We start from the raw sequence: 20,411 nt of genomic DNA on the forward strand, positions 1-20,411 counted from the left end.
CAAGTCACATCTGGGCAATCTGTGCCACCAGCAAGTCCGGTCAAGGGGGAAAGCTGGCTGTTTTAGCTTTGGCCACCTTCGTCCCCCTTTCTAAGAGAAACCTAAAATCATAAATACAAATACAAGGCTTATAGGGGCTAGAAAGTGGAATGAAGAACAATGACATTCTGCCCCCCCCCCCTCGCCCCCCGCTTAAACCAGAAAGAGAGGAGTCACAAACACATCACAGCCTGCTAAAACATAATACTAATCGATACACTCATTGACAGACTAGAACATTATATAGCCTATTTAATAAAACATGTTGTCATCAATCTATATGTTCCAAAAATATTTCTCTAAGGTCCAGATCTGGTAATATAAGTCAGTCCTTGGGCTGAGTGTTAAATACTCCTCAGTGTAAGTCAATGAGTTAAAATTTCTTTTTTTTTTTTTTAATTTTTTTTAAGATTTATTTTTGAGACAGCACAAGCAGGGAAGGGGTGGAGAGAGAAGGAGACACAGAAGCCAAAGAAGGCTCCAGGCTCCAAACTGTCAGCACAGAGCCGGATGCGGGGCTTGAACCCACAAATTGTGAGATCATGATCTGAGCTGAAGTCGGACACTTAACCAATGGAGCTACCCAGGCGCCCCAGTGAACAAGTTAAAGTTTCTTAAAGGGGGCGCCTGGGTGGCTCCGTCGGTTGAGCGTCTGACTTCAGCTCAGGTCATGATCTCTCGGTTTGTGGATTCAAGCCCCACGCTGGGCTCTCTGCTATCAGTGCAGAGCCCGCTTCAGATCCTCAGGTCCTCTCTTTCAGCCGTTCACACCCTCTTAAAACTAAGTAAACATTAAAAAAAATTTTTTTTTTAATTTCTTAAAGTACTTCTCTATCCATCCCCTTCCCTACTTTCCCTCTGAGGCGGGGTCCTGACAAAGTTTTCCCCTCCCCACCACTACCCCCAGGATCTCAAGCCTCCTAACAAGCAGAATTATGTGAACAAATTAAGTTATAAGTAACTACGTTTTGGTGTGCCTAAAGTAACCAAATAAATTTAGAGAGGAATAAAAGAGTGAGAATTGAATAGAGTATAACTTTCCCCAGATTCCATTTTTCCCTAAAGAGAAGGCTCTCCCCGGCTCCCTGGCTTCAAACTTTCTCCAGAACGTACTATCATGGCAGTGTCCCAACCCCAGGATCCCAGGCCTTCCAGGAAGTCACTCGCTAGTGGCCTCTCCTCAGGGTAAGTTGATGGTTCCATCCCTGGGCTTAAGTCTTCCAGTTCAGGGCTCTTGGCTGTCCAGGTGACCAGTTAAGCCTACTCCAGAATTCTCCCTCCCAAAAGGGCAAATTCCATGCTGGGTGGTTCTGGGCTGTCTGAACCAAGCTAGCCCTAAGCAGAGTTGAATTCTCAGAGACCTCGTAAGCTTTCAAGGGTATGAGTGGCTGGCCCTGCTACACTCAGAGATTAAGTACACCCTTGTGTCTTTGGCAAGAGTAAGAATTTGAAAAACACTTCGAACAGCGTCTCTCTACAAAAAAGGAAATGAATGAATTCTGAGTAACTCATGAATTAATAAAAAATGAATTCTGAAGTTCTAAGCATTTCTTCCATGGATTTTAGCCACGAGAGCCTAAAATCTAGGTCTGGTGCCAGTCACCGAGCCAGCTTTACTTGTGTGTATACTTAAAATGAATGACAGCACAGAAAGAAAAATATAAAGCAGAAAAATAAAGCAGGTTGACAAACCTTTTTTTTTTTAATTTTTTTTTTAACGTTTATTCATTTTTGAGACAGAGAGAGACAGAGCATGAACGGGGGAAGGTCAGAGAGAGAGGGAGACACAGAATCCGAAACAGGCTCCAGGCTCTGAGCTGTCAGCACAGAGCCCGACACAGGGCTGGAACTCTCGGACCTCGAAATCATGACCTGAGCCGAAGTTGGCCGCTTAACCGACTGAGCCACCCAGGCGCCCCTGATAAACCTTTTTAAAGCAGCATGGTTAGAACCAAAAAGGCAGAAGTCAAGAAGCATGGGTTCCAGCCCTGGCACCACCACTCTAGCTTGGTCACTCAGACTAGCCGTCTACTCTCCCAGGGCTCATCTACTTCACAGACGAAAAGACAGGGTTGGGGAGGCTGGTCTAGACGCCCGAGAACGCTTCCAGCTCCAACAGATAAACACCATCCTAAATCCGACTTGGTTTTGTTAAATGCAGCTCTGAGAGGCAAACCCCGGAGACTTTTCCTTCATGACTCTTTGTACCAGATACGACTCAACTACATTAGAGACAAAGTTGATATCTTATTAAGAACAAGCACTAAAAAATAGAAGGGATGAATCTTCTGTCTTGGGTACCAAAGGAAAAAAAAATAGACTGGAAGTGAACCGAGGAGCCTTTTTTTTGTTTCAGCATTTCAACAGAATAGCGATCACTTTACATTTTGTAGTCAGAGTTTTACATTCTCTCCCTTGACCTGGGAACAAGGGAGAGTGGCGAAGAAGAACCCTCCAGTCTGGGGCTGTATCTGAGCGGGAGCTTCGTGTCGAGCGCACACACGGCTGCCGGCTCTCCCGCTCCCAGGCCCTGAAACTGCAGGAGAGCCACTCCACTGTCACCCTGACCTGCCCCATCTTAGAGCAGCTGCCGAGTGATCTCACAGACTGCCATGGAATATTCCACATCAAGGGAAAAAGAGGGTTCGGCTGCACTGGCAAAATGATTTAGATATAATTTAAGAGAAAGAAGCCGGACACGAAAACTACACAAACACTATGGCCACAACTAGGTAAGTTTAGTTGATGAAAAGAATATACGACAAAATTTTAACAGTGATTTGTGTCACATGGCGCGACTATTTCTCCCTTTTCTCTAAATCTTCTGTAATTTTTTCACATTTAAAATGTTTTAAAATTGACCAGATTTTAGAAGAAATGTAGCAGATCTCATTCTAATTTCCATCATTCCTTTTAACCCAGCTCTTAGTTAAAATAACCCATCTTCGGGGCACCTGGGTGGCTCAGTTGGTTAAGTGTCTGACTTAGGCTCAGGTCATGATCTCATGGTTTGTGGGTTCAAGCACTGCGTCGGGCTCTGTACCAACAGCTCAGAGCCTAGAGCTTGCTTGGGATTCTGGGTCTCTGTCTTTCCCTGTCCTCCCCCCCACCCCCACCCCCCCACGCTTTGTCTCTCTCTCTCTCTCTCTCTCTCTCTCTCTCTCTCTCAAAAATAAACATTTTTAAAAATTAGAAAAACAAATAACTGATCTTCCTTCTTGTATTTTCTGTTTTTATCTAGAATTTTTCTCAGGTCAGAATTTAAATATTTTGGCTACCAACAATATAAGACTGTTTCTAAATATCCTGGGTAAAGGATTCAGAAATCAAGCTGGCAGAAGTCAGGTCATTTTGTAAGATGTATTTTTCAAATGAGAAGAGAAACTTTGGGCTGGCTTTCGCACGTTCCCAAACTTTTCCTGGGAAGGATCCTACAGGCAACGCTTCTTCCCAAGTCCCCACCTTCCCGCACATTCTTTAACCGTAGCCATCTATCAGCATATTTTTTCTGCAAAGGGCCGGACCGTTAATATCTTTGTCTTTGTAGGCCACACGGTCTCTGTCTCTCTGTCGCAGCTACTCAACTGCCACTGTGGCACAAAAGCAGCCACAGACGCTACGTAAATGAATGAGCAGGCATGGCTGTGTTCCAATAAAACTATTTTTTACAAAAACAGGCAGTGGGCCAGATTTGGCCTGGGCGCAGTCATTTGCCAACCTGTGGAATACAGCGCACGGCGGGGGGAGCGTGCGTGGGGCTGAGAGGGACAGAGAAAAGACCCGAAGGACTACTTGCTCCTTCCAACAAGGAGTGGCCGTCAACCCTTTTCACAGCCACAAGGACCTACAAGAATTCTCTTTGAAAGTGGTGTCCTAATGAATTTTTCCCCCAAGTCACAGTACCGATTCCTCAAATAGAACAGCTCTCAATCATGATGCTGAGACAGACGAGCTGTGGAATGTTTTGCAATTAACTTACCATTATATTACAGTACTGGTTTTTCAAATGATTTAAAAAAAATTTTTTTTTTTAAACAGGAAGCGGGAGATCAGTCTTCTCCCTCCAGCCAGCCTGGCTTGTGCACAACCAGAAGCCTGTCTGCTGTAGCCCAGGGCTCCCATATAGGCTGTCAGCCCAGTACGTTTGCATCAGAAGGAGCCTTACGGGCCCCTGAATCCAATCCCTCTCCATCTTAAGACACAACCCCACTCTCTAGCTAACAACTCGAGCACGTCAGGTTTGGGTCAGTTATAGTCTTACTAATATTCACCAAAGCATACATGAAGTCAAACAAGAGGAAATGGGAGATGGCCAAGAAGGACGAGAGGAAATGTGATAAGGCCTCCTACAACCAAGCTGAGTAATGTGCTCAGATAGCTTCTGTTTATAAACTTCTATTGTTGTTCGTCTTGGAAAATTTGAAAATCCATGAAAGTAAAAAGAAAAACTAAAGCCCCAATACGATCATGAGGCAGTAATTATTGCTATCATTTTAGTTCCTTCCCCTTCGAATCATTTTTGTGTATATTAGAAAAAAAGATGTTTTTCATAAAACTGTTTTCCACTTTCTTCATTAAATATTGTGTCACGAGCACTTCCCTATATTGTTTAATATGGCTCAAAAATATGATTTTGTAATGTCTATATTAAAAATTCATCAGAAAGGGTGACTCGGTCTGACTCTTGGTTTCAGCTCGGGTCACGATCTCATGGTCCATGAGTTCGAGCCCCGTGTCAGGCTCTGCCCTGGCAGTGTAGAGTCGGCTTGGGATTCTCTCTCCCCTCTCTCTCTGCTCTCTTTCTCAAAGACAAATAAACATTAAAAAAAGAAAGTCCATCAAATGGATGGACCATAATTTATTTAGGTTTCTCCCCTGTTGATATTTACAAAGTGTCCTTATTCTTTGTAATACATTAGACGTTGAAAATAATCCTACAGAAGCTTATAAAACATTTTAAATATAGTATTTCCTATTTATGTATTTGACAGCAGGTATTCCCTAAAACAGGGTAATAATATTCTGGGGCCCTTCAGATCAAGGCACATCAGAGTACACATTAGTGACCACAGGAAGAGCCATACCACCCAGGACGAGGCATGGGGGCACTGGACCCACAGAAGGAAGACTGGCCATCTGAGTCCTTGAACTTCTTTACTAGAGGCAGATTAGGTGGCAGAGTCAATCAACATTACAGCTGGGGCCCAAGTGAGATGGTATCACAAGACTGAGTCTTATCTGCTGTTTCTGTAATACCCAACAGCGGAAAACTGTTTTGACTTGACTGCTATTCTTTAAAGTGAATAGGAGGGGCGCCTGGGTGGCTCAGTCGGTAAGAGTCTGACTTCAGCTTGCGTCATGATCTCATTGTTCGTGAGTTTGGGCCCCGTGTCGGGCTCTGTGCTGACAGCTCAGAGCCTGGAGCCTGCTTTGGATTCTGTGTCTCCCTCTCTCTCTGCCCCTCTCCTGCCTATGCTCTCTCTAGCTCTCAAAAATAAACAAACATTAAAACACACAAAAAAACTTAAGTGGATAGGAGAAAGGATGTTAAAAAGCTTGTGGCACATATTTCATTTACAGCATATAATAAATTTGTGGGACATTTGGTTTGAAATAGAAGGTTAACTAATTGGTCTTTCTCCCATGGGCCCCTGGAAGAGGGTTCTCTGCTGAGTGTTTTCTCTGCAGGGCATCATGGGCAGAACGTTGCAACAAACAGATGTGGATGCTGGCCTGACATCATCAACAGCATGGTACGCTTCTAAAGGTGGCTGGGGGCTAGGAAACCTCTAGAGCCTTTAGCAGCAGAACCCACATATATTTCTCTTAACCTAACTGCCAGTCAGAAAAGTAAGACAAATTAATAATCTATTTTATATAATTTATAACACTGGAAACCTTCCCCCGTAGAAGACATTGTCTGCTCTTAATGAAGCCAAAGGAAGAGGAATGGAAGATGACTTAGTGGAGGCAGGGAGTTATAACCGTCCTCTTGAGTTACACGTGAAAAAAGCTCCAGTTCAGGAGCGCCTGGGTGGCTCAGTCAGTTGAGCGACCGGCTTCGGCTCAGGTCATGATCTCACGGTTTGTGGGTTCGAGCTCTGCGTCAGGCTCTGTGCTGACAGCTCGGAGCCTGGAGCCTGCTTCGGATTCTGTGTCTCCCTCTCTCTCTGCCCCCCCTCTGCTTGCAGTCTGTCTGTCTGTCTCTCTCAAATATAAATGATAAACATTTTTTTAAAATCTTAAAAAAAAGGTCCCGTTCAGATCCCAGTTTCCAAATCAAAAAGATACGAGGTAAAAAGAACATATGTGTATTTTAGAAAATATATAAAACACAGCAGACTTAAGGCTGAGCCAGTCAAGGTAAATACAACGATGTTATTCTCTTACTTAAAGATGGGAAAAGGAACATTTGTGATTAAAATTGAAGTTTAACATTGTATTTACCTGTGGGATGTTTAGAGATTACCTTTCAAACTTGATTTCCCCAGAGTTATCTGGGGACATAATCCACGTTTTAAGTGGAATTAACCAAAACAAGCAAAAACAAGCACAAGGGGGTAAGGTCAACTTTCTCCGCACCCACCCCACCCCGCCTTTTGGATCCAGTCTGACGGAGGGACATGTGCGAACAGGACACAAACTCTTCGTCTTGTATCTATGCCACAAGAACTTTGGATATGCAAACAGAGCAAGACCAGGACCACAGATCTGTCTCTCAAAACCACTGCAAGAATCGAGTTACGTGTAAATTTGGTCACATGTGCAAAGAGAACACTGTCACCTCTTACTCAGAACACTCAAAAGGGCCCGAATCAATGCTTCAGGACAACGGCACTAGGTGACCAGCAAACTCATGTGAAATAAACACTTCAAATACCGCCGGCTTAAAAGCCACAGTACCTGGTCACCAATTCCCACAGGCCCGTATGGAAAGGGTCTGTTTTTCCAGACTTAAGTTGGGTTTCCTGGAAAAGTGGTCGAAGGACACAGCCCGCACACTTACCTCACCAGTGCGTCTGGCTTGCTTAGCTGGTTATTAGGAATACAGTTTTCCATTAAGTCCTTGTGAGCACTTGGGCTCTTGCTAGTGCATTTTTGCTTCTTCTCGTTTTTACTAGATGAGGAAGGAATGCTCCCATTTGTGGCGCTATGACTGCGAGGTGAGGAGTTCGCAACTCCACTGGCATTTTTGTAATTTTTTGAGGAAGCAGTGCATGAGTCCTCTTTCAAGAGATTTTCTGTACTTCCCACAAGATCGTTATTTAACCTTTTACTATTGATATGGTTTTCCATATACTCAATTTCTTGTATTTTCGAGTCTACAGGCTGTAGAATATTGTTGTTATTTATTCCGAGGTTGTGTTTTTTGGCATCCTTGTCCTTTTCTTTCCCTTTTTCTCGGTATTCTATCTCTGGCAAAGTTGTGGAGAGTTTTTTGTTGGCTGGAATACCTCCGTTGTGGTGTATAAGGATCGAGGAATCCATATCAGGCAATCCTTTGGCTGCTACAATACCAAAAACAAACCAACAAACAAAAAAACCCACACCGGAACATTCAGTTGTATAAAGACACAGCACAGACGGAGTCAACAAACTGCATTATCTATGCTTAGAAACTTACTCCATCAGTTTACAAACTCATTTAGAAGCAATAATAACCACACCACATCATGCTAACTTGCGCAAGCAAATCCATGGGGTGCCTAGGGTTAAGGTTAAGCATCCAACTCTTGATTTCAGCTTGGGCCATGATCTCATGGTTCATGGGTTTGAGCCCCACGTCGGGCTCTGTGCTGACAGCATGGAGTCTGCTTGGGATTCTCTCCCTCTCTCGCTCTAAATAAATAAATAAACTTAAAAACCTATCGTTTATGGAAAATCACTATCATTTATAAACACCAAGCCGTTCTAGTTTGGGCCTTGAAAAGAAGATGAGGATTTTACAGTTAAGTCATACTTAATTTATCAGTCAAATCAAACTTGTCTGTCACTGGGATGAGAGGACACAGGCAGGTCAGACTCTTAAAAGACCATCTTTTAAAACAGGCTAAGCAAACTGTTAATAGCTTTACTGAAAAGAAAGTGATTAAATGAAACAAAAGGAGAGGTATGAGGTCAGGATGTGGGGCATCTATGTTTTCCTTGACTCTAGCAATGAGGTAATAAGTCTATGACATTTAGTAGGGCACTCGAAAAGCATTTTCCGTATGAGGTCTACACATTCCAGTCTGTCCAAGTCTACTTGAAGAGATCCTTCTGCACTGTAGCAGAGAGTAAGATTGGTATATTTCAACTAAAAACATGACTCCAAACTTCCAGCCTTCAAAGAAAACTAGTATTGTTGTCAATTCATCTACTGAATTAGATATGTGCTCATTAGAGTGGTCTTACTAGAAACCGCTCACTTTCAGAGCCGCACTGCATTATAGGAACCATTTAGAATGGGGCCGAACCACTTTTGCTCTATTCAGAAGAATTTTAACTTAAAAAACAACTATTTATGTCCACATCACGATCTTGCTTATACTTTGGTTCTTGGCTTGCTTCAATTATAAACTCCCATAGTTATATATGCTATGTTGCTACTGAGAATAAACATTTTCAAATATTTGTAACAAAAGGTTGAAATGGAAAATACGCTATAAAAATAATAAAATAAAATAAACATATTTGAAGCACATGGTCTTCAGCTACCAGCTAGAAAACATCCACGCCCTGTATTTCATGATCAAACAAAGCAATGGCCCTGAAGGGGAACACCAGAAAACAGGAAAATCCTTGGTAATCTTCCAAAGTCCTACCAACTTTTCCAGGGCCAAAAAAGAAATCTACTGATAGACAAAATAATGACTAATCTACTGAGCCAACACAGCTTTAGGGTAAAGACCTACCTTCCTCGGCTTCTTTTTCTTGCTTCTGGAGCATCTGTTGCTCCGGGGGGAGGGCTTGTTGAAGAAGCTGCATGTAAAATTCGTTCTCTTTCTGCACTTCCTTTTGCTTCCTTAACCGCATTTTGTAGCTTACGTAACTTTTGAAGCCAAAGCCCAAAGTCACCACGGGGTACCCAATGCTAGAAAGAAGAAAACCTAGCCAGTAATTGCCAGTTAAAAACAAACCACACATGCATCAAGCACACGAGGACACCTACGACTGAAATTAAGAAATACATTCTAGATGATGATGGCAGTGGAGCATTTAGTACACATAAATATACGTCATGTCTGCTGTGGAAGTGACAGGCAGCGGGCACGTGGAGCAAACCCCCAGGGAACAGAGGGACTGCTAGACCATAAGAGGCTGCTCACCAGACTCTGACATTCTTCAAACCAACTCAAGAACTTTACCCCAGTGACTGCTGGATACAGTTGCTAATGTCTTTGATTAACACTGAACTCCCTTGTGCATTTTTAGAACTTAGGCATCTGGGGGCGCCTGAGTGAGGGGCTCAGTCAGTTAAGCGCTGACTCTTGATTTCGGCTCAGGTCATGATCCCACGGTTCGTGGGATCGAGCCCCGCGCTGGGCTGCGTGCTGACAGCGTGGAGCCTGCTTGAGATTCTCTCTCTCCCTCTCTCTCTCTGCCCCTCCCCCTCTTGCACTCTCTCCCTCTCAAAATAAATAAATAAACATTTAAAAAATAAATACATAAACAAGTATTGATATTATCAGGGCCAACATTTGGTTTGTACCACCAAATTAAACCAGCTGTACTTACAACCTCTGGGATAAAAAGTTGAAATATTTTCATTTGACTCATCAGTCTGTCTAATATCATTTCAAAGCTTCTGCAAACACTGTCAAAACTCATATTAAGTCTCATTAACATTCAAACTTATAAATTATAATTAGTCTAAATGTGCTCTCACTACAAATTTAAAGTGACAAGTTTTATTGACCAAGTTTGTTTAATGCACTTGCTTGTGAAAAGACTTTAAAATATTGGGAACGGTATCTTCTTAGTTGATTCCTGTCTATTTTGGTTTGTCATAAATACTAGCAAAAATTAAGTCAGTTCATTTAAATTTCATGAGAGAGCCATCTATTTCATCAAGACATTTTGGAATCACTATCTGATTAAGATAAAAATAGGTGACATTTATCGGACACCTATGTGCTTGAAATTCAATTAGATACATATATCCCCTCATTTCATCTTTCCCATGACCCCACAAGATAGGTCGCCAATATACAGGTGAGAGGGCTAAGGCTTAGAGCCGGTGACATGTCCAAGGGGACGATGCTATCAGGGGAAAGAAGTGGGGCTCGAATACTCATCTGCCTGAAAGGAGGGCCCACGCTCTGTACTGCCATATTACGTTGTCTTCGGGTTCGTGTAAAATCTCTAAGAAAAAATTTACAACGGCACTTACCATTCTCCACTGAAAACACTGAACTGAATTAGAGACTAAGAATACACATAATACTCACCAGTGAGCAGCAAAGGGACGACAAAGGTCTACATGAAAATTTTTGAGATCTTTAAATCTAATCGCTGCTTCAATGTAAACAAAGAGTATCCAGAGGGACACCGTGGGCAAACACACTCCCCTTTCTGTGGGAAACAGCAGAGAGGCAAGCATCAGCGATACATTAAACTAACATAACAGATGGGTTGTTTGGGACACGAGTTCAATTACAGTAACTTTCTTTTTCTTTTTCTTTTTCCTTTTTTGAGCTTAGCTGACATACAACGTTACATTGGTTTCATGGGTACGACATAGCGATTCGATTTCTCTATATGTAATGTTATGCTTACCACAAGTGTAGCTACCATTTGTCACCACACAACGTTATTATGATGTCATTGGCTGTATTCCCTAAGCTGTGCCTTTTATGCCCATGACTTAGTCACTCCAAAACTGTAACCCTGTGCCTTCCACTTCCCTTCATCCATTTCGCCCATCCCCCTATGCTCCTTTCCTCCGGCAACCATCACTTTGCTCTCTTAACTACAGTAACTTTCATTAAAACTTTCAAACTAATTAGGGGTGTCTGGGTGGCTCAGTCAGTGGAGCGCCCGACTTACACTCAGATGATGATCTCGTGGTTCCTGGGTTCAGGCCCTGAGTCAGGCTCTGTGCTGACAGCTCAGAGCCTGGAGCCTGCTTTGGATTCTGTGTCTCCCTCTATCTCTGCCCCTCCCCTGCTCACACTTTGTCTCTCTCTCTCTCTTTTTCAAAAATAAACAAACATTAAAAACTTTTTAAAAAGACTTTCAAACTAATTAAAAAGAAGTCTGACCCAAACTGAAAGCTTTTATATGACAAAAGACGCAATGGAATCATAGACAAAAATAAAAGACAAACATTCTGGCAAAAAATATTTACGATACGTAAAAGAAAAGAGTCACAACCCTACTTTACAAAGAGCTCCTACAAATCAATAGAAAGGCAACTGAAGAAAAGAATTTGCAACTTATAAAAGAAAAATATAGATGGCTAAAAAACATATGAAAAGATGCTCAACTTCACTACTACTGATTAGGGAGATACAAATGTTTTAAAAATTAGATTCCATTTTTCACTCTACTAGACAAGCAAAAATTTTAAAGACAAGTAATAATATAGGGAGGGTAAGCCAAAGGGTTCATTCTCATACTTGACAAAAATATAAATTGGGGCAACAAGTTTTAGAAAGCCGTTTGGTTAGTATAATTAAACTTAAAATATTATACCTTTGACCCAGAAATTCCAATTCTGGGAATCTACCCTACAGAAATATTTTAAAACTCCCCGGAATAAATATATAAGAATATAAACTATCTTATTCACAATACCAAAAATGTAGAATTTAAATGCCTATCAACAGAGAATTGTTTATAATAAATGTGTACAATGTATATGATATAGCTTTTCAAAAGAATGAAGATCTGTACTAACATGAAATGATACGTAAAAAATAAATTCTTAAGAATGAGTTATAACATAAAGAAATGTTTCTGACATTTAAGGGGCACCTGGGAGGCTCAGTTGGTTAAGCCTCTGACTCTTGATTTCAGCTCGGGTCATGATCTCACGGTTTGTGGGTTTGAGCCCCGCATCTGGCTCTGTGCTGACAGTATGGAGCCTGCTTGGGATTCTGTCTCCCTCTCTCTCTGCCCCTCCCTCGCTTGCTCTGTCTCTCTCTCAAAAATAAATAAATAAACTTAAAAAAAAAAAAAAAAACTAAAAGAAATGTTTCTGACATTTAAGTTCTGTTCTACAAATTGTTTTTCTTGACTATAAGCTTATATTCCTTTTGTAACTAAAAACAAGTTTCAAGGGAGGAAAAAGCAGCTTGCAGTAGAATAAGTAAGATACAAATAATGGGGTAATTTTCACTGATTTTTACAATCAAAATGTGCAAGCTGGGACTATCTAATGTGAAGACATGATTAATAATGGGATTTTTTAAATGAAGATGGACTACACAGGCATGAGGTCCAATAACTCTGGAAAAGAGCTCCTTTGAGACTGTATAAGACAAGTGAGTGACAGAAGACGGAATGGGTGGGGGGAGGGAAATCAGTAACCTAAGGTCTTCTTACTAAGGATCTTGGGATGAAATAAAAGAAAAATCATAGCATCTTGAAACTACACAGAAGATCATTTAGTCCAAGCTCTTTATTATACTGAAGAAGAAAGTAAGGCCCAGAGTTTATAGAAATTGGGTCCAAGATCACCGAGATGATGCGGAGTCTGTTCCTAAGGAGAACCTAAATCCCCTGAGACCTAGTGTGTGAGGCAAGAGACACTCAAGGTCCTGTCAAGGCAGCTAATGGCCTCAACCATTCTTATAGATTTAACCTATAAAAAATGGGGCATTTTCACAAGTTCTTTTCAAAATACATTTTCAAAAATTTATATTCCTGGGGCGCCTGGGTGGCTCAGTTGGTTGAGCGTCAGACTTCGGCGCAGGTCGTGATCTCACGGTTGGTGAGTTTGAGCCACGGTTGGTGTTGTGCTTGCTGCTGTCAGCACAGAGCCCCCTTCTGACCCTCTGTCCCCCCTCTCTCTGCCCCTCCCCCACTGCACTCTCTCAAAAATAAATAAGCTTTTTAAAAAATTTATATTTCTTAATTTCTTATATTAATTTCTAAAGTTATCATACACATAATATGCACATTATAGAAAAAAATGGAACCTTTTGGACAAAATATCTGTATTTCTATACTTGTCAAATAATAAAATCATGAAAATATTTTTGAGCAAGTGAAAGAGTCATATTGTACACACAGTTTTGTATCGTGTTTTTTCCCTCTTAATAGCAAGGAAAAGAAGTTCATGATCTAATATTATCATTCTTTTGTGGCAATATATAATTTCATCAACTATTCCTAATAAAGTTAAGAAAGAATTTTAAATTTTAACAAGTGGCAAGAGAAATGTATCCTGTGTTATAAAAACTGTACTCGTATTTGTCTGGCCCAATAAGAATACAAAGTTTGCTTTTTTGTTTATTTGAGCACTAATCATTCCAAATTAAAACCTACTTCACAACTTAGCTATTCCAACATGCATTTCTGAGCCTAAGGCTAAAGGGAGCCACCTTATGATCCTAGCTTCACTGCTGCCCTGTGGTCCCCCACCAAACGCGTTCCCAATAGGTTCTATTAACTGTTACAGGGGTAGTTTTCTCCCCGACTACTAAGACATTATTAAAGTAATTTAGAAAATCACTATAGTTCATCACAGTCACAGATTACTGAGCTGGAAGGCCCCCCTAGATATTATCCAGATTACTTCACCTTCATATGACAAAGAAAAAACTGCAACCCAGACACAATGACGAGTGTAAATGGCAACTCACTTGAACCAAGACCCGGGACCAGGAAATACAAGCAAAAACTAAAGTATGAAGAAAATCACTTTAATTAGAGGAAAGCAGACTAAGGAACTGTCATGTGAGCTTATAAATCAAGTCAGTTATGAGAGAGTGCTAAAAGATGGAGAAAACCGTGCTCACGGCGGATACTTCAAATATCAGAGCTGACCCATGCCTTCTACACGGGCCAACATCATCCCCTTGGCACCTCTGAGAAGAGGATGAACAATGCTCCAGGGAGCTTTTAGGAGCTGGCACTCCCTCCAGGATCAAAATCCTAACAGGTTCCGCAGCTGGGCCTAAGAATCAAGCTTCGTGCAGCTTTGCTGAAAGCGTAGCACGCTGAGAGCCAGTCCTCACGTCCCCATGCCCCCAACTCAGGCTGCCACGGTGGCCTGGAAGAATGTGAGAATGTCTGGTCTCATCTTAGTTTGAGACAGCAGAAGTACAGCTGTAAGGACGGAGGTGACTGTGTGGCTCCACTCCAGTCAGAACACACCTGAAACAGCACGTTTCGGTTAAGAGAACCGCTAAGAGCTAAGAAGGTCAGGATGGTGAAAGTGGTTCAGATGACATACAAGGAAAGCTGATGAAACTAGAGACGTTCTGCCTACACAAAAGAAGACTTGAGAGAGAAGACGTTAAATCTCTGAAGAAATGTTAACTGTGGATGGGAGACCACACTCTCATTCGGTGTGGCTCTCATGTAGGGATGCAATGCTTGGGCTCAAGGGGATGGTCTGTAGACCCCTCGAATCTGAAGAAAAAGTTCTGTGCACTTCCCTTTATTTGTGGGGGAAAGCCTCTTTATTCCTCTGTGAGATAAGCAAGCCCCCAAACAGTCAAGATGTGCTGGGTCAAAAATATCAGGAGGAAAATTCTGGGCCAGTATCAGGAAGAACTTTCTATTACAGCTGCCCCAAAAGCTGAGTTCCTTGTCACTGTAGGCTTTCAATCAGCGATTAAACCACCAACTGTCAGTGATGCTGTGGGGATTCTTAGACCGAACAAGGGTTCAACTAAATGACCTCAGACATTCCTTTCAAAGCTGAAACTCTGGGAACATTTTTCCTATGTGGAACATGGCTGTCTTCGAGTCTACCTAAAGAGAAATCATTTCAACACACACACACACACACACACACACACACACACACACACACACAAAGAATATCTTCATAATGAGGATTGGTCGTTGAAATGCCTACAACTGAGATGTCAAATCATAAAGGCTTAAACTTTTCATTCAATAATGAAAAAACAGACGAAATAAACTTTAAAGATGTAATCTATTAGGAAAAGGCCACTTAAAAATGTCCACATTAAATCCAACCCTAAGTAATGTATTCAAAGAAATCATTTAAAAAGTTGAATCTAAGATTTCTATCCATGTTAAGAAGCCATTAAGACTTACCTGTGTGCCATACGTACTGAACCCACACATAGGTGCTAGCAGCAAAAAAAAGCCATTGTATGGGGATGAACAGCAGACATATTATATTTGACGTGAATGCTACACAAACAAAAAATACTGAGAAGGCCTAAAGGAAACAAAACAAAGCAAAATTAAAAACACGTCTTAGAACTTCTTTTTTAAACAGAGGTTATTAAAAGCATGTTGGACAAAGATCTCTGAAACTGCCATGCTATAGAGCAAGTGACAACAGGACATTTTAAACACTGAAAACCCACCATATAAAAGGAGAGGTTAATTGAACATTAAAGAGTAATCTTATTTATGGCCTCAAATCATGAAGAACAACCGGACCAGACCACACTGAGGCTGGATCACAGTGAGTTCATTTGGACTCCACAGGTGGGTCACCTAAAAGAGTCAGAATTTTAACACAGAAAAGGCTCCTCTCCTCATCAAACATTCCTAAAGAGCCTCATTCTTAAAGAAGAGGCTGTTGGAGCACAAATGAACCACAGTAGTAAGAATTATGCTGATGTTCAGGGTTTTAATAATGCAACCTTTCTCTGGATACACCACTATTATGTATTACCAACAGGACATGAGCTCAAAGCCATCTCTTCTAGGCTCTGGATTTTGAAGTCGAAGAGTTACAGGTTTAAGGTGTGGTCATGGAACACAAGAGAACTGCAGGTCAACCAAGGGAACAAGCCCAGGTCTTTGCCCTCGTTCTAAACCTGTAGTCTTCAAACCACAGCCTGGGGCTGTGTGGGGAGGATGCCTCGGCGACCCAATCAGTTAAGCGTCTGACACTTGGTAAGGGCTCAGGTTATGATCTCATGGTTCCTGAAATAGAGCCCATATCAAGCCCCGAATCAGGCTCCACGGAGCTTGGGATATTCTCTCTCTCTCTCTCTCTCTCTCTCTCTCTCTCTGCCTCTCCCTCCTTCTCAGCCTCTATCCAGCTCAAGGGTGTGCGCACGCGTGCGCACACTCTCCAAAAATAAATAAACGTAAAAAAACAAAGCAAAACAAAACAAACCTAGTTTGGGGATTCCTGGATCCTTTCAGTGGGTCTCGCAAGTCAGTATCATTTTCATAACAATACCAAGATGTCATCTGCCTGTTACACGCTCATTCACTCAGGCCTAAGGTTTTTTTCTAGAAGCTACGTGATATGTAATATTGCAATCGAGTGAGTTCAGAAACAGATATGAAAATGCAGCTGTCTTCCATTAAGCCAGACATTAAAGAGATTTGCAAAAATGTAGTCAATCTTCGCGTTTTTTTGTTTTGGAAAATATAGTTATTTTTCATTTAAAAAATGTAATTTGCATTAACATGTGATGGGCTTGTTACTATTTTCAAGTGAATTACCAAATATCTAAATTTGCTTTCAAAGTTTTAATTTCTAATATAGTAAATATGGACAGATCTAGCCCACATAAATAAAAGTTGCTTGGAATCCTCAGCAATTTAAGAGTGTAATGGGGCCCTGAGACCCCCAGAAAGTTTGAGAACCGCTGTTCTAACTCTAACCCAATCACTAACACAGTGATTGGGGCCCCAGAAATACTTCGGAGTAGGACTAGGTAATTATTGTTTCCTTCACTACTTTGTTTCCCTCCCCAGGTCTTCCCTTCTCTTCTTGTCTCTAGAATGGTAGAGGAGGCAGGGAATGTGACGATTTGATCTGTGGGTTTAGACAAAATTGCCTTAAGAGGCCAGTTTCAGTCCATAGGTCCTATTAGCTCAGTACAGTCACCTAAGGACTGCTAATAAGATGTACTTTAGACAGTTTTATCATCAGTTACTGAAGATTTTCTTAGAAAATTACATCGCTTATACTTGAAATACACGTATTAATAAACATACCAGCCCCTGGTATCTGAAGGAATCATAGACGCTCCTGATGAAAAGCCAAAATGGCCACAGGTATTCAAATCTGAACTCCAGGACAAAATCGGCCAGGAGGACAAGTGCCCACACTACCAGGAATTTCAGGTACAAAAATGTACTGCAAAGTAATAAAAGTAAAGAATTAATTCAAGGTCATCTGGGAAGCACAGAAAAAGAAAACACACTTTTTTTTAAGAGACAAAAAAAAAAAATATCTTCACATACCATGAAAACAATGGAGAAAAAGGACAAAAAAGAGTTGTCGCTGGAACCCATTTAATTTTTAACAGCTCTGGCGTTCACTCTGATACCCACAACCCTCAAAGAAAGGTGATGACCAAAAATGCTTAATTCCATTTAAGATAAAAAAATTTTTTTAATCTCACCACTATTTAAAAATGTGCTAACAAAATACTGCAACACTCTCAAAATTACAGCTTTCAGGCTATTCTTCATTAGAAGAAAATGTCACGGTTGAAAGGCTTCAAATTTGCTGTTTCCCCACCCCTCTACAGCTGCTTGAAGAGTCTTTGAAATTCGTGATGTACATCCCTACATGCTTGAAGGGTTCTGTCTTTTTCCCTCTTTTCTCCTCTTGCCTCTCTATGTATTATTCACCTGCATTAACCAAACAAAACTCAAATGACTTCCCTAAACAGAAAGAAATGAACTTCAGGAGCAGATGCCAATCACTGCTAAGGATGTAAAATGTACTTTAAAGAGAGGTGCCTGGATGGCTCAGTCGGTGATGTGGCCGACGTGGGCTCAGGTCATCATCTCATGGTTCGTGGGTTCGAGCCCCATGTCAGGCTCTGCACCGATGGTGCTGAGCCTGCTTGGGATTCTCTTCTCTTCCCCTGCCCCTCCCCCACTTGCTTGGGCTCGCTCTCTCTCTCTCTCAAAATTAATAACTAAACTTAAAAAAATCCTGAAGCATCTTAGCCTTGCTCTAGTTAAGATACAAATATGCGCTTCCATTTCCCTCTGGATATAGGTTAAATAGAAACACACTTTGATAAACTGGGCAGAACACATATTTAACCACTCCAATAGCTCAAAACACGGAAATGGATTAAAATCTCAAAGTCCATTCTTCCAGTTCATGAGTTGTATAGTAGATAAGAGTAGCCTTCAGATTAATAAGCCCCTTATTATTTAATAAGCGCCTAATTCTATGTCCCTAACCTAGTCAATTCTGGAGCAGGTTAAGGCTAGGCATTAAAAAAAAAAAAAAAAAAAAAAATGGGGCGCCTGGGTGGCTTGGTCGGTTAAGCATCCGACTTCGGCTCAGGTCATGATGTCACAGCCCGTGAGTTCGAGCCCCACATCGGGCTTTGTGCTGACAGCTCAGAGCCTGGAGCCTGTTTCAGATTCTGTGTCTCCCTCTCTCTCTGACCCTCCCCTGTTCATGCTCTCTCTCTGTCTCAAAAATAAATAAAAACATTTAAAAAATTAAAAAAAAAAAAGGTTTTGTAAGATAGATTGAAAATACCTAACACTCACTTTGACTTGGGCTAGAACTTGAGTGCTGCTTTGTGATACAAATATTCCAATATTGATATGATTACATTAGCTGTTTGAATATATACCACCAACACCAAAATCAAGACTTCAATAAATCATTTTGAAATATATTAAAATAAGCTGCAAAAAAACTTAGAAACTTGGGGGCGGGGGACAACAAAAACAGGATCCAGCACTGAGGATTGTTTCTGTGCCCTCTCAAGTCACAAGGGTAAAAAGATGTCAAGAACAGACATGTATGACCCTCAATGATACAGGAGCAAAATGATGCATAATTTGCAACTAGGGGCAATTTCTAATACTAACTCTTGATAGAACCTCTTAGGGCTCTGATAATAGGTTTCGATCAAGAGGTCTGCAATAGAATCAAGGAACCCAAGGCAAACCAGAAAACAGGCTTGTATTCTAAGTCCCACCTTTTAGTTTCATCTCCCTAGACTCAGTATTAGCCGGGTGACGATGGGGGCCCCATTCCCACTCAACAAATCTATCACTGATCCAGTGGAGAGCAAGACATATTTTATTAGAAGAGACAACTGAGTCCTGAATAGGCAATCGGGAACACAAATCTAGTTTCAAACCAGCTTTCCAAGCTGCTTGGCTTTCAAACGGAACGGTTTTTTCCTTGTGTCTAGAATTGTTTCTAGATTTTAAAGAAGTATGATAATAGCCTCTCGGCCATGTTTCTGAGGCATTTAAGAAATGGCATGCATGGAGATGTTTTTTACTTCTCCTGTGAACACTTTTTCCCATGGGGCTGCCTCCAGACTGCAGCTGAAGGAGACGTGGCGAGTAGGTCAACTTGTGGAGTTGACACCGCTCCCAGGTAAAGGTGGAGTACCACTCTCTGCCCCAAATGCTCCCCAGGTGTGGCACCCCCCTGTCCGGCCAGCAACATCCTACTGCACTAGTTAGACAGCCATTATCCAAAGACTGACAGCCTGTTGAATACTTTTTCATGACCTAATCATCTAAACCTAAGGCAATACAGAAGTTATCATCTTTGTAACAGTGACTACTCGTTTTCAAGTCTGACTTCACAAGAGTTCCTTTTCATATATTCCGTCTTTTCAAAAAACTGCTTTCATGCTTTTCGTGTTCCTTGGCACCCAGTTCTTAGTCACAGTTTAGAAGTGTAGATATCTAAGGAAACTTGATCTTTCACTAACATATGCTGTACCCTCAACTTTCGTCAGGCTCCCCTTTTAGGAGCACCTGCCTCTAAAAATCAAGAGGCGATCTAATTAACAAAGTAGATTTTATGAGTTTTACAAGAAGAGTTCTAGAGTTTAGTTGCACAATCGTGTGAATACACGTGTGGTTACTGACCTGGACATTAAAAATGGTTAAGATGCTAAATTTTACATTATGTATTTGGCCACACTTTTCAATATATGGAAATAAATAATTTACTCATCTTAAAAAGAAGTGGATTTTACTTTAGGACTAGTACTGAATTGATTCATTTCCGTCTTCAGGGTTTTAGAAAGTTTAAGACAATTGCCTGATTCAGTATTCACTTAGTTCTTTCTATCAGTAAATTATGCTTATTATCCTTCTATAGGTACCTGTAAAAAAAAAAAAAAAAAAAAAAAAAGCCAAAAGACGAGCAATCTAAAATGACTACTCTCCGTGTAGACACCCTAACTAATTCCTTTCCTTCCATGTTTTGAAGGTCGTAAGATTTTGCCAAATCCAAAGAGATGGCATTCTAAAGGGACAGAAAATAA

General features: G+C 41.2%; 1 protein-coding gene across 1 annotated transcript in view; it reads right to left on the minus strand.

Moving 5' to 3' along the window:
• Nucleotides 1-20,411, minus strand: part of MACO1 (macoilin 1) — a 65,086-nt gene that overhangs the window by 32,267 nt on the left and 12,408 nt on the right. Inside the window, exons 2-6 of the mRNA XM_047872696.1 lie at nt 17,134-17,275; nt 15,259-15,385; nt 10,470-10,593; nt 8,934-9,112; nt 7,046-7,547 (exon numbers count right to left, since the gene is read on the minus strand). Of these exons, the coding sequence (XP_047728652.1) occupies nt 7,046-7,547; nt 8,934-9,112; nt 10,470-10,593; nt 15,259-15,385; nt 17,134-17,275 (1,074 nt within the window). The remainder of the gene's footprint in view (nt 1-7,045; nt 7,548-8,933; nt 9,113-10,469; nt 10,594-15,258; nt 15,386-17,133; nt 17,276-20,411) is intronic.

The sequence above is a fragment of the Prionailurus viverrinus genome, chromosome C1 (assembly GCF_022837055.1).
Source record: "Prionailurus viverrinus isolate Anna chromosome C1, UM_Priviv_1.0, whole genome shotgun sequence".
Lineage (NCBI taxonomy): Eukaryota > Metazoa > Chordata > Mammalia > Carnivora > Felidae > Prionailurus > Prionailurus viverrinus.